This window comes from Podarcis tiliguerta, assembly GCF_965153285.1.
Source record: "Podarcis tiliguerta genome assembly, chromosome: 8".
In the NCBI taxonomy this organism is placed as follows: Eukaryota; Metazoa; Chordata; class Lepidosauria; order Squamata; family Lacertidae; genus Podarcis; species Podarcis tiliguerta.
Genome location: NC_139541.1, coordinates 55,749,965 through 55,764,692, shown reverse-complemented (window position 1 = coordinate 55,764,692; position 14,728 = coordinate 55,749,965). Strand labels below are relative to the sequence as shown.

Sequence of the window (14,728 nt, the reverse complement as noted above, 5' to 3'; positions counted from 1 at the left end):
GATTGAGTAGGGGAGGAGCCAGTGACATTCACTTCTAGGTGTTTTCCGGTTTCATTCTGCACCAGCCTCCTGGGAAGACGCATCCCCCTCATTTAGGCCATTATGAACTTGCTCTTTCTAGACTCAGAGGCTGGAGTGAAACGTGAAACTAGCAAGCACCTGAAAACACCTCGTTTGAATGTTTGCTAGCTCCTAACACATTAATTCTTAAAATACCAACACACACACCTGCTTCCCTTTAAACATCAAGGCTTATAAAGAGTTCCAGGGAACTCAAAAGCTTGCATATATTTTATTCCATTTGGATTGACCTAACAAAGGTATTGCCCCAGTACAGACTTAGATCTATTTTATCTCTTTGGCGCCGTGGAACCTAAATGCACAGTAAGTTAGTTGACATGAATGCAACTCTGTATGTGAACATTTTGCCTCCCCACCCCCACCCCAGAAGCCAACCACCCACAAATTAGGCTTTTTTATTGAGATGATGTCATCCCAACTTTGCCTGACCCCACACAAGCAGAAGTACCTGTTTGTTCTCTGGCAATTTACGGTGCCATAAAATAAGCACCTAACATTTAATGGGCAACCAGCTGACCCATTAGTGCAACTCATTTGATGGAAACCAGGCTGCAGAGGATCTTTTGCTCAAGGTAGGTAACTTCTAGCTTCCTGGCCAGGGGATTTACGGAAGGACAGTCCCAAAGAAAGTTTCCTTTAGAGACAGATGAGGGAATAGGTTTTGCTCCAGTTTCCTAGACCTGGGAGAGTCCCACCCAGAAAACTCAACCCTTAGAACAGGCTTCCTCAACCTCGGCCCTCCAGATGTTTTGAGCCTACAATTCCCAGCATCCCTGACCACTGGTCCTGCTAGCTAGGGATCATGGGAGTTGTAGGCCAAAAACATCTGGAGGGCCAAGGTTGAGGAAGCCTGCGTTAGAACAAGGCTTCCACACCCCTCTTACATCTAAGCAGTCCTTTTGCGCCTCAAATCATAAGGACTTTGTAAAAAAACTGAGCCACCTTGAGAGTAATACCTTTATAGCAGGACCCAAATGTCAAAGCCAAGAACAAGCATTACTGGTTCTTGGAAGCCCTTTTCGGGTTGGATGTTAAAGGGGGAAGGGAGATGTTTGGTATGTTGTGGCCCATACCAAAAGTCTCAAGATAGGCTACCAGAGGTGTTGTACAGGAATAATGGATCAGTCTTGCTTGGTATGAGATCCCCACGGGACTAATGCCACAACGCAGCAAGGAAAGTTGCTCCCCCATTTTAATGATCTAATTATGCCTGAACAGCTCCTCCTGCATTCCATCTTAAAGACGCTTACACACTGTAGGTTTTAGGGACTTTTACATCATGTTGAGCTCCTGCCCACACTTTCCTGTGCACTTTACTCCAAGCTGCTGGAGAATTCTACACTAAAGCTTGCTCACAACCCTGTGATAATCTGACTGACTGTAATTAAAGTGTTACTGCATCGTGGTTTCTGGACCCCACCCCACCTGAGACACACAAAGGACCAACTAGCTACCTATTTAGTCTGGTGTAAAGTTTTGGAGAACTCAAAATAATAAACGATATTGCCCCAATATGGATTTTTGATTAGAACATGACTCAAATGCTCTGGCATCTGAGGCTGGTTTTCTGTAGAATTGCTGTCAAGCACAGTTAAAGGTACTAGTTCTAATCTCAAATACATCTTTCACTTTTGCCACACTCAGTAATATTGGTTGACCAAAATCATCCACCATTGGGGTGGCCTGCAAAAAGGTGTTCTAGCAGCTCTTTGTAGGGTCTGCAGCCTTCATTCACCAGATCCAGGAAAGCCCAATGCTAATCATTTTCTACCAGGGTCAGATGGGCTGAGTCAAGAATACCATTCTAGTGTTTTTGAAAAAAACCACCCTGCTGCCTTAAAGCCACTAAAGCATGTCATTTTGAACTTTGGACTGTTCCTACTTTGAATTTTTAAAGGTAGGACAGGGTAAACCCAAATCTCAACTGTTTGGTTGCCATCCAAGGTCCAGCCTGGGAATGGTGCCATTTAAGAAATTTCAAGACCCAGAGACCCATAAAGCACTCGCAGGCTGGTGGTTTTTTTAGTCACTTCATGTGTTGGGAACCCAGTAGACAGACCCTGAAACATGTGAAGGGGATAGAAATCTTCTCTTCACCATGCAGAGAAAATCAGGCGACCAGCTGTGTTTCTGCAGAATTGCTGTTTCCACTTCTAAAATGTATTAAGCTGCCCTCAACATGACACAATCCAGAGCCTCTGTGGTGCAGAAGACTTCTTGTTTGGACAGAAATGTTCATAATCCCTGTTTGTTGTGCAGCAACCTAGGGGGTCGAGGGTAAGCCCCCACTCAGAGGAGAGAGAGGAAGAATGAATGGAAGTGCAATGAAGTACAGTGGTACCTCGGGTTACATACGCTTCAGGTTACATATGCTTCAGGTTACAGACTCCGCTAACCCAGAAATAGTGCTTCAGGTTAAGAACTTTGCTTCAGGATGAGAACAGAAATCGTGCTCCAGTGGCGCAGCAGCAGCAGAAGGCCCCATTAGCTAAAGTGGTGCTTCAGGTTAAGAACAGTTCCAGGTTAAGAACGGACCTCCAGAACAAATTAAGTACTTAACCTGAGGTACCACTGTATCTAAAAGATCTGAGCCAGAAGACTCCTTGGCAGCACCTGCCTTGCCCAGCAGGCGCCACAGTGCCCCAGCACAGGAGCTCTGAGAACTGCCAGCACATTTTTATATTCACTTCTAATTATGGCCTCAGGCAACAGGGCAGGTTGGCTGGAGTTTTAATTAAAAACTAGGGAGGGGGAAAGCATAGCTGCTGGAAAGAACAGGGCTCGCCAATATTCCCCGTTTCCCGAAGGGTTTAAACTTTGCACCTACCTAATACGCCACTCAAGTCTTTTGAACAGTTCTCTCTTAAGTGCACCCTCCTCCCAAACAAAAGGCTTTTTTCTTAATTTGCATAATTTATAGACCAGGTCATTCAGGGGTTTTGTCTGTGCAGAGGTGTGTTTCACAGAAAGGAAATATTCCACAAAGCAAGAAAACTCCCAAGTACGCACATGGACCTATCCTTAAAATTTGCCTTATGTGAGCTGATGGGCTGACAAAAGATCAAAGCCAATTACAGTATCTAGAAAGCCTACAGGCATTTTTGTTTATGCACTGCTTGGTCACACTCTCTCCTTCACGATGCAGTGGCTTCTACAATGGAATCTGTAGAACCCAAATGCAGCCTCCGGTTCTAATACTCTGCTCCCCCACTTTCTTTTCTATAGGAGACTTCAAAACAACCCCCCACCCGGGATTCCAGGAGTATCTGAGATGGAAGAAAGTGCTTTACAAGGCCACATCAGCTAGGCATTTTGGGTGAGAAAAGGATGAAGGCTCTTCCACTCATTTGGGAATCTTGGGCAACCAGGTAGGGAGAGCCCTACAGATGTACAGCGTTCTGTGGATGCACGCACTTCTTTGCAATGTTAAACATACGGCTACTGGGATCAAGGCTGGCAAGTTGAGCATTTTTCTGCTACGCTTAAGGAGCTTTGAACAACTCTTTTTTCTTTGTTTTGCCCAACACTATCATGTTGGCCCTGTTTGATGTAAGGTTATGTTGCAACCCTATTTTGGGGAGTGGGGTGGAGGCTCAATAAAAGCAGCAATAAAAAAAGGTCTGCATGGTCCATTTCAATGAAAGTTTATTTGAACAAGGAGTCAAAACAAAAGCTTGCAGGCTTTGCTAAGCAAGAACTGCACCAGTCCCACAAAATGAGCTCTATTTATAGCACAGAGAGGAAAGGGGGAACAAAGAGAAGCACTGCAAAGTCTCATTTCCAGGGGGACAGATTTCTCAATAGGGCAACTACAGTCTCTGTAGCCGGCTTGGGAGAGTGAGCACATCACCTGCCCGACATGTTTCTCGAGTGCTGAGGATTTAAAGCTGAAGAGAATCACAAAACCAACTGTCAGCAACTTACCCATGGCCATCACAGAAGTGAGTCAAAATTGCTTTATAAAAAGATTAATAAAAATACTGGAAAAAATCCTCATTTCTCATGCTATATGTCTGGTTTTCTTTTTTAAAACCTAGTATATTCACAAGTTTCTTAGAAAACTATGTGACCCCAAAAATAGTGTTCAGATTCACAATTGGAGGCAAAGAGGGTATGCAAGAAATCTAGAGTGAACGGACCAAGATGCTGCTAACATTAGCCAAGAGCAGTTTTGCATTTTCGTGGTTGTGGTGGGGAGAGCTTGGGTCCTTCCCCCTCAACTGTGCCATGCTACACTTTAGAACTTCAGCACAAAAAGGGAAAAAAACAAAAGGCGATTCTTTAAAGAGAAACGACTCCAAATTCAAGCAGAGGGAAAGTTCCTTTAAATTAAGAACACCACAGAGTTTGGTCCCAACAGTTTCTAGTCAGATGTTTATTCACATGCATTTTTCTTCTATATATAAGAACCACAAACGCCTTTCTGAAGTTAACCATTTTAAGGGGTGTTGTTTTTATATGTATATATATGCAAACGCTTAAAATAAAGGATTTCTAAAAAAGAATATCCACAAACAGGAAGAAAGGGGGAAAACAAAGAGCAGGGAATTAATTTCCCACATGTATCATCACATTAAAAAGAGCGAGCGCGCAAAAACTGATTGCCAATAGTATTGGGCAGAACTCACTCCACTGTCCTCCATGAGATCACTGAAAAATTAAAAAAGAGAAAATAAAAGAACATTCAACTAGTCAATAAGGATCAATTACAGTCCAGACTGACAGAGTCCCCCCTCCAACAGCTGTTGCTGCTTCAGGGTCTCAGGACCCTCTTTCCACTTGTCGAGACTGCTACTCCGCCACCGACTGAAGGGCCTCTTTGTCCTCTCTGTTCTCAGCCCCGCTCTCATCATCCTCAATCTCTCCCTCCTCACCACTAAACTTGTCATGGGCCCATTTGGGGCTGGTGCTCGATTTTCGGTACAGGAAACGGCCCCTCCCTCTGGGGAAGATGCCCCTTCCCCGGCCTCTGTTCACCCATTTCTCACCCCCTTCGCCCTCACGGTCATCATGCTGCAAAGGGAAAAAAAGAAGAAGAAAAAAAGGTATTTGTCAGTCAACAAATGCAGAGCTCCTCAACAGCCCACCAGAAGGCCCCACCTCTGTCCACCCCCTCTCCTTTCCCCAGTGGCCGCTGCTACATTTCCCACACAGACAGGGGAGGATAAACACCCTGGAATATGCCCCCCAGCCTCTGCATTTTGCAAGTAAGCCCTCCAGTAATGCTGCATGGCTGAGGAGACAATGATGGCAAGACCAACTTGGGGCCCGTCACCTGGTGGAAGGGACAACTTCTGTGCAGGCAGCTCACAGCCACATGCCCACCTCACCCCCAGGGCACATACCAAGTAGTACTTCTTGCTCTTGGGGGTGTACTCGGGGTCCCACTCCTCCTCCCTGCTCCGCTTCTGGAAGTCGGTGCTGCCGCTGCCGCCACTGCTGTTGTTGTTGTTGCTGTTGCCAGAGAAGGTCCCTCTTCCCCAGCCACGACCCCTGGCCCGGAACTGTTGCTGTCATCAGGAGCAGAGGAAGAAAGGGAACGTCAAAAAGCGAGCAACAGAAAGAAAGGGGATCTGGCTGGGCCTGGGATGGCCTGTCATGATTTCTGGAGCACTACACACACAGACCTGATCCTTTATCTCTTAGCAACAGATAGAATGGAAATTGCCCATCACTAGAAACACTCATCACAGTTCTGTATTCAAGGTGTGGGCTACTGTCTTTCCAGAAAAAAACTGACCCAACAGCACTATTTTGAGAGCTAAGTAAACATGACAAATCCATAGGCACTTGAGATCCCTTTTTGCATTACATAGCTGGGCAGAGAGGTGCTATAATACTCCCATTTACTAAAACAAACCCAACCCTTTTGGCTCAACCTATTAGCTAGGCCCCTTCTTGGTTAAATTGTCCTTCAGATTCTGACTGATTTTGGGGTCTGGATGTGAGCCTCTGGGTGTGGCTCCTTACACTTCCTTGAGCAACTGATGCGCACTATAATGTTATGGTTTTGTCCCTTACACTGGGTAGCTGCCAGCACCTAACACTGAACCCCTTTCAAAAGCTGGGAGGTGCCTGTCCACACTCCAGCTCTGCCACAATTCAAAACTATTTTGACTTATCACCCTGGAACAAGGGCCCAGGGCACACACCCTCCAAAAGGACAACTTACAAAGGTTCCTCGGGCTCTGCCCCTATCAGTTGGGCCCGTAAATTCCTTGGTCCCAAGGCGGGATTTGTCAAAGCCAGGGGCAGCCTCCTCTCGCTCTTCAGTCTCCTCGGGGTACTCCTCTGCTTTGTAGGAGCGGGAAGACTGTGATGACGAGGAGCTTGACCTAGATCGCTCCCGCACACGCCGGTGCTTCCTAAGTCAAGGCAAAAGGAGAGATATATGAATGTCAGGGGAGGGCACATCTCTACTGCCTCAATGTCAGTCATTCCTCCACCTCTCCCCGCAACTTCACCACATGATATATACCAGGCATGTCCAACCAAAAGTAGCCTGAGATCTACCATCCAATATCAAAAACTGGCAGTGATCCACCACACTCTCCCATTGTCGTTCTTCAACTTAAACATATTATACTAGGCTGGGCTTATGATAAAAATAGTAACAAATGATAGTCCCTTCCATAAAACCTGAAAAGTTCATCATAAATCAATATATTTTTTAAAATACATAATTTGTATACTTGTAATAACGTAAGAAAATAACATTGAGGACAGGGTTCTACATAATCAGAACACGATGCATGGATTGTTGTTCACAAGAGCTCGTCTTTAAAGTACCCCAGACTCTTGCTGTTTTTCAAATGAGTCAGGGGCACATGTCAGCCACAGTGATTTCCCCAAACATAAATTGGGTAAACTCAACTGCAGAGTTGACAGCCTTCAAGCACCACCTTAAGAACCGGATGGAACCTGTAGAAGCCCTTTCCCCTGGATCCAACCTCCCTTCCTTTCGAGTAAACCTAAACCAGACCTTTCTCTCTTTGAGGAGCCAGTGCGCAGGGCTGCACATACATACACACACACACCACACCCCTCCCCGCGTGAGTAGGATGGCAGCAGCCAGGAAGGGCCCCCACTCCCTTGTGTGTTTACTCTGGAGTAAGCCTCGCCGTGCTCAGTGAGAGAGAGCTCGTCAGCGGGGAGGGAGGACAAGGCAGTCCTCTCCTCAAGGGCTGGATCCTGGAATGTCCAGCACCATCTCTCTCTCTCTCTACCCAAACCAGCCCTTTCTCTTGAGGAGCCAGTGCACAGGGCTTCTCTCTCTTGCCCAGCCTCTACATCTGCGTACACCTCCGCCTGCTTGCTTCTCCTTCTCCTCCTTCTGAGAGAGAGGGAGAGGGAGAGAGAGAAGCCCTGCACGCTGGCTCCTCAGCGAAAGGGCTGTTTCTGGAAAGAGAGAGAAATATACAGAGATTGACGAGAAACAATCACATGATCTACAAGTTGGACAATGCTTCTATATACAAATAGGAGAGTACCATACTCCCTACCCTCTCCTAGACCAAAGGGCAGGGATTTCCCTGCCTCCGCAACCACCCTGCTTGTAACTTGCTGTCTCCAGTGACTGAAGAGAATCATTAATTTGGGTCTCTATGTCAGGAGATTCCAGACCAAAAATGAAGGCAAGCGTACAGTCTCCCCTCCTTTATCTAGAGTGGCTTCTTGTTCTCTAGGGCTCCAGTGCAATTCAGCAACAGAGGTGCACATCACACACACTGTTATTAAGCTTGGGCAGCATAGTGCCTCATTCAGCCTAAAGTGGCCCAAACACACAGCTATTTGCTGCAAAAATGGAAGTTTCAGAAATGCAGACAGGAAAGCATTGAGCAATGCTAGCATGCCCCATCCAATGATCCAGAGAGCTCTCCTCTCTCTTACCCCCACCCCTCTTAGCTTGAAAAAGCGAAGTTGCATTTGACGTCTAGGGGGAAAGGCTAAGCTAACAATCAGAAATGTACATTTATAACTTTAAAAAATGAATTAATGGTCCTTAAATATTTTTATAAACAAATAAACAAATGTAAAAGACATTGACTTGAAATGCACTTAGACTAGCCTGCCTGTGTCCTTTCAATAAGTAACCCTACAAACTGTGTTCTGGGAAAATGTAGGGTTGGTTCCTTGGAGGCTTATTAGCAACTGCTCAATGAGAAGATCAGTGATGATGGACAAGCATCCCTTTTGGAACAGCTTGCCTACTTATTGCAGACCTTATGGTACAGTGTACAGCCCACAGGCAATGCACATGAGGGGGGTGGCTGGACCCCAGCACCTGAGGCCTAACAAGCCTGGATGTAAAAACAGCACTTTTCACATCCCCAGAAGCCTGTGCTATGTAACAAGACAGCCCCACACTGACACCTGCTGCATCCTAGGAAGTATCATCAACTAGCCCAGTGAGGCGAAGGACCTTAGGCTCAGGGGCTGAAGGGGAAACTCCAGGGTTCTCTATCTGGCCCTTGGGACTTTTACAAGGCCACACCCCGTACTGGTTCTGCTCTGCACCTTCCTTCAGTGTTTGTGCCTGGTTGGGATGTCTCCTTGAACTGTGGTAGCACCTCTTACTTGCTTGGATGCAAGGCTGGATAACTGCACGTGTGACTGTAGAAACCTCTGGAACGTATCCTACTGAGCATCCACTGCCCCACCCACATTGGCATGCACCTCCTGGGGAGGCTCCTCTTGAGGAAATGCAGCCCTTGGGCTGAAAATGTTTCCCTGCTAGCTTCTTCCATGTGGGATTTCATTATGTCAGCTCACTATCACTCTTCTGTGTGGCATCTAAAATAAAAAGGGAAGGAAAGAAGGAAGGAAGAAGTGGAGAATGTTCTCCTCCTACATACTTCTTTTTGGACCCCTTATGAGACCTCTCTGTTTTCTCCGTTGATCTCTCCCGTGAATGACTTGAGGGTCTGGAGTCCACCGATTCCCTCGACTTGCCTCGCTTATCTTTCTCCTTATGTTTTTTACGCCGTTCAATGTCAAGGCGCAGGTCAACTGGGTCCTCTTTGTATTTGCTTTCGGCCTGCAAAGAGAAAAACAGGGGAAAGACTTGACACCTGAGCCTTAAGCAATTCCTTCACAACTACATCCCTTTTTACCTTGCTCAGGACTGAAAAATACTCAAGCAAGGGAAGTTATGCTGGTGCTAATACACGGACTGAATGACTTCACAAGATCCACGCAAAAGATTTCAATCTTTCTGCATCCACTTCTCTCTATGCCAAACGTAAGTAATTATTAATCAAATCAAGGGAAGAAAACTGGGTGCCAAAGCCAAGACCCTTTGATGTCCAAAGGAAAAAGAACAGGCTCAAGGGGCCATGATCTATATATGCCAAAGCTAAGAACTGTGTTCTCCTCTTCTGACAGATTCTTGTGCTCTACAGGGAATTGACTGAACAACAGAATTCCTTCCCTGTGCCTGGAAAGGGACGCCCCCTCCTCTCGCTGCAGGAGACGTTGGCTGCAGTTATGGAAAGTGAAGGGGAAATGTGCAGACTGTCTAAGCTCCAGTATCATAATAGAGCCAATTCTCTACATTCCAGAGAACCAATGAAGGAGTTATTTGGGGAGGCAGGCTTCCTGAGTGTGCTCCCCCCTCCAATCACCACTGGCTGTTGAGAGATCCATAATGAGCCTTGAAGGGGCTGCTGCATAGTTTGCTCTCAATCAGCATAACCTCTCAAATTCAGAGTTGTGCACCGTAAGCACAAAAATCGAGGCATCGTGTTTCTCACACTTACGATGGCAGAAAAAAGATTTGAACATACACCTGCTGCTGAAGACTCAGCAACCAAATGGAGCCAAGCTTGGCCTGGCTTCTAGGGGACAAGAGTTAGAACTTAGGTGTTCTGCACTGCTGTGCTCACTGCACACTCCCACCCCCTGCAAAACAGAACTCCCTGCTTCTACCATTCAGCTACAATCCAGTCTCCACACACCCTTCCCTGTCTCCATTGCCGAGAAGCTCCTGCATTTTGGGGGAACTTGAACTTTGACAGCAGAACACGTTGTGCAAGATAAATGTATCCATATTACTTATTCTGAGCAATACTTATAAACAGCAAACATTTATTCAGCATCAACAGTGTGCTTGGAGCTGTAGTTGGAAAAGTTAAGATATCCTTGGAGATCACTTTACGGAATGAGATTCCCATGAACAAAACACAAAAAAGACACAGGTATGTCTCATCCCACTATTTCATCATCCCTGTCCTTATTTAGGATACTTTAAGTGGCACATCTGGGAAGAAATGGCTAAGAACAGGAGAAAGTGGTGAGAAGATTAAATTCTACAGGCAAACGAAAATCTTCAGTCAACAGCAGTAGGATCAAAGTCATTTCTGAATTGTTACAGGTCTCTTTGATTTTTATTGAAACAGTCAATCAGTGGAGCTTCTTGTTTCAACTTGGTAACTTTCAGTCCAGCACAAGTCTTTGGAATAACTAGGGCAGGGAAAAGTGGGAGCATCAGTTTCGCCTTAACTCAAAAAGAATGAGTAGCAGCTCTCTATTAAGTACTTTACTTACACAAGCTTCTAGCCTACTTTTTGATTAAAATAAAGAAGCTGGCATGGCTGAATGTGGGAGCTGTATTTGTTCTTTTGCCTTCCATAAGTGAAGGAGAACTCTCTTTTCAACTCATAAAACAAAGCCGATCTGTCATTGCCAGAATGGAAACTCGTTTCATCATCAAATGTCATTCATCAGCAGAACCTAGATCAGTTGTTGTAGCCATTTGTGTAGTTCCATTTCATAAAGAGGTCGTCTCAGGAGCTCCTGACTGTTTGTAAACCTGAAGTATGTGTCTATTCACATACACAAGCATGTTCACTGTCGGATGGTGTGGTAGAGAGAGATCAAATCCAGCAGTCGAGTATCTTTCAAACGTGACAAGTGTGTTTAGAGAAACTGAGAACACAGGCATGACATGAAAGCAAACCCTTCAACAGCATTGCTAAAAACCATTAAGACAAACGTGTATGAAAGTGAACAGACAATGCTTCAACTCAAGATGGTCATTTTTTCCTTTAAACTTAGGGGCATATAATTGTTTCGCTGCCTGTAACAGTTTTAAAGATCCCCGAGAGAGTGTTTTTAATTCTGAGCAGCATTTTAAAATAAACTAGTGGCAGTCAACAGAAAACACATTAGCAGAAAAAATATCTGTGTGCTTGGTTCAGATATGGATTTGATTTACTTTCCTCTCTTCCTGACATGCACGTCTTTTTGAAAACATGGTTGGAAATATCACGGGTAATACAAGTGATTTAATCATACTTACAAGCAGCAAAATATCACAAAAAGTCTTCCATCATCAAGGTCACTTGTTTCCAAAATTCCATTTTTTTTGTCTCAAGCTCAACCTCAATTGACTTTGGGGTCATTTACCATATTTCTAACCACTTCACAAAGGTTGTTGATACATTTTTTATAATAAAAATTAACCCTTTGTAGTTCATTTTTAGAATTATGCCCATCCTTGAAAGAAAAACACAAACTTAAGTAGAGAGCAAGTTAAACAAAAATATCACTTTTTTATTATAAAAAACAAGTTCATGCCCGAAGTGCACACATTTTGTTTCACTACAGATCAAAGCAACAGGTCACCTTGTAGCTGGATTCTTTGGAACTTTTGATTTCCTCTTGCGAGAATCCATGTTTTCTAAAGGAACTGGGAGAAATGTCTATCCTCCTAAAAAAGAAAAAAAGAGAGCATGCATGATTAAGAAAAGGTCAAGGAATGCCCCCCCCTCCCTTCTGCCATTCAGGGAATGTATAAATTAGGCCTTAGTTCTATAGTGTAAGAAATGGCACATGACAGACATAAAACTTCAGGGCTGAATTGACTTGTGGATAGAACATTCAATCTCCTGTTCCATCACGAGACTCCCTAGTGGCCTTGGGCAAGTTGATGCTGGTAAGCCTCAGCTACGACAGAGACTTGTTCAAAGATAAACAATATAGGACCTTCAGGCACCTTAAAGAGTTATGGATACAACGAAGAGTTGTTTATCTCTTTCTTGCTCTGAAAGCCATACTTATTTGTGCAGACTCTGATAGCAACAGTGATGGCTGGTGTCCCTTGGGACCAGGAGGGCAGAAGGCAGGGAGACAAAACAGTAGGTAGAGCCAGAGCCAATGACAGGGAGAGACAATTTATTCCAACTTTGTCCTCATCCACCTCCCTGCTGTGTTCTGCAAGGGGCAACACAGCGACTTAGGAGCATGATGCTGACAGGCAGGGCAACCCCCTGGACTAGCTGTAAATGAGAGGAAGACAGGCAGGTTGGAGCTGGCTGAGAGCAGACTGAGGTTGGTTAGACAGTGCTCTATTCACTCTAATGAATGAACCTCCAATGGATAAAAGGTTCAGAATTCAGTCTCCACTCTCAGCTTCCTTTTTGAAAAGGAAGCTTCTAGCCATCAGAAAGTATGGCTGAATTATGTGGGCATCACCTGCTGAAGGCCAGAAAAATGGCTGCTTAAGAGTTTCAGTTGTAAGGACTGGGTCTCTAACATCCTTGCCTCACCATGAGGAGCAAATTATTGATTTCCGTACTTTATTCTTGTTGTGGATTCGATATGCTTGAATCAAAGTCCTTTTTTCTCTCCTGGATAGGCACCCAAGACAGTGGCAGGGCAAGGCAGTTTGCCTTGGATGAGAAGCACTTGCTTATGATAAGCAAGCAAATGCCTAGTAGCTAAATGCAAGCATTTATGCTGCTTAATGGCTACGATTCAAAAAGTCTCTTAAATCGGGATTTTAAAAGTACATGTCAAAACTCTACACTTGGCAGATAGTAGTCTGATTTGTCTAGTAGTCTGCCTGCTTTCGTGCTGGTGAGTTATGCCAAAGCCTATTCATTTGAGGACTCTTTGTGGTAAGGGTGCACATTTTCTCCCAAAACCATGCCTTTATTACATGCAAAGGTGCACTCACCTGTGGATTTCAGGGCTTTTGTTCTTAGCAGACTCTTGCTCCGCTCGTTTTAGGTATTTTGTAAAGCGCTCATTCAATGTCATTCCCGAAGACCCAAAATGATGCTCTGTTGATATGCAGTGAGGAAATATCACATCATTAACATTGCATCTATATTTTAGGACAATATAAAAGTGGCTTCTGCAGGAGGGTCTGAAACAGATTCAGGAAGCAAACAACATAAAGGTGAAGGGCAGGAGAAAAGAGGGAAGGAGACGGATCCATCTGTCTGCAGGTTAAGCAGTGCAGACTTTTGAAAGAAATTGCTTTTACTCATATAAGAATAATTAAAACACCAGGGAAGTCTCAAATGTAAGATCCAATAAAAGGCTGGCATCATATGAAGATCAGCAAAGCATTATAAGCTTGATCAGATTGTTAACATACATACTTTCCTTTATCTTTTTGTACAGGAAAACCTACAGTGACAGTCTTACTGCAACCATAGTGTCAACTGATCCTGATTTCCAAATCTGAAGATTGGCTGGAGAGGGACCATATTCATGATAGTCCAACTTGTGCAAGTAATAATGTTTTGCCAAATATCATGAAAGGAGTCAGATTTTTCTTTTCTCTTCCACATGTGGATTAGATGGGTTATTTTTTCTGCTATTGCAATCTTCCACAATTTTTTATACCATAGTCCAATGTTCAAAGTTGAGAAACAGTCTTTTAATTGTCATCTTCCCTGGCTGGGTATCCATCTACTTTTTTCGGAGGGAGGGGAAGTATCAGGTGGCTAGGAGTCTACAGAATATCAAAAGGGTACCTTAGTACTTTATCCCCATCTCAAATATCCATCCTGCTCTTAGATATTCAGGTAAAGCAGACTGCTTGGGAGAAGAGATGGACACTAAATGGATAGGAATGCACACAGCACATGCTGCCCTTTTTGCTGAGAAACTCCATACTGTTAATGAAGCTCAACTTCTCCAACAGAGAACTTGTCAGGGAAGAATGTCTATTTTTTCCACATACACTGATACCGTTGGTGCCACTTGAAGTTTCCGATCACTTATTTTCAAGCACAGCTGAAGCATTGTACGTAAAAACCCAAAGAAAGAATTTGGGCATTCAGTTGTGAACTCTTACTTTAAAACTTTTCTTTCCCTTCTGGGTAAAGCTGTAGATAAAACTTTTACCATGCCCCTATCGGTAGTGTAACCAGGGGAGAGAGAAAATGAAGGGGGCTGCCAATTAGCCACTTAGCCCACATAAACCAGAACAGCTTAGAAGGGCCAAAATGAAAATAAAGAGGTGAAATGGGGACAAGAATTTTTAAAATAGATTTCTCACTCTTCCCAACTGGAAAACCTTCCAACTGCAAGATGAAGTACTAATCAAGAATGAATAAGCTTCATCAGGGGGCGGGGGGAGGGAAGAGAGAGCTCCAGCGAAACAAGCAGGGTTGCATAGTGTCTTCTCCTTCCTTCTATGGATCTACAGCAAGAGGACACCTCCAGGAGTAACTTTTGGCAAAAGTTTTGGCAAAAGTTTTATATTTTTAGAATTTGTTCCGTGATCTGCATTTCACTGTTTGTTCAGTATTTTATTGGCAGTTGTAACCCACTCTGGGATCATTCTGTACGATAAAGGGTGGGATGGAAATGTTTTAAAGCAATAAATAAACTAACACCAGTCTCAAATGCA

At 44.4% G+C, this 14,728-nt stretch overlaps 1 protein-coding gene and 1 long non-coding RNA gene across 9 annotated transcripts in view; one reads left to right on the top strand and one right to left on the bottom strand.

Moving 5' to 3' along the window:
- LOC310683334 overlaps window positions 1-14,728 on the top strand; it is a 19,656-nt gene extending 4,928 nt beyond the window's left edge. The window contains exons 2-3 of the long non-coding RNA XR_014514370.1: window positions 3,307-3,449; window positions 13,492-14,728. This is a non-coding gene — a long non-coding RNA (uncharacterized lncRNA). The remainder of the gene's footprint in view (window positions 1-3,306; window positions 3,450-13,491) is intronic.
- Window positions 3,710-14,728, bottom strand: part of THRAP3 (thyroid hormone receptor associated protein 3) — a 41,036-nt gene continuing 30,017 nt past the window's right edge. For 4 of the 8 annotated variants that reach the window (XM_083453104.1, XM_083453106.1, XM_083453105.1 and 1 more), the window contains 7 exons: window positions 13,040-13,145; window positions 11,707-11,791; window positions 8,937-9,118; window positions 6,254-6,446; window positions 5,427-5,591; window positions 5,070-5,094; window positions 3,710-4,731 (listed from right to left, as the gene is read on the bottom strand). In XM_083453104.1, coding sequence (XP_083309230.1) covers window positions 4,706-4,731; window positions 5,070-5,094; window positions 5,427-5,591; window positions 6,254-6,446; window positions 8,937-9,118; window positions 11,707-11,791; window positions 13,040-13,145 — 782 coding nt within the window. In that variant the 3' untranslated portion in view covers window positions 3,710-4,705. Of the gene's footprint in view, window positions 5,095-5,426; window positions 5,592-6,253; window positions 6,447-8,936; window positions 9,119-11,706; window positions 11,792-13,039; window positions 13,146-14,728 lie in introns of all 8 variants that reach the window. The other 4 variants (XM_083453100.1, XM_083453102.1, XM_083453101.1 and 1 more) reach the window with 1 other exon arrangement.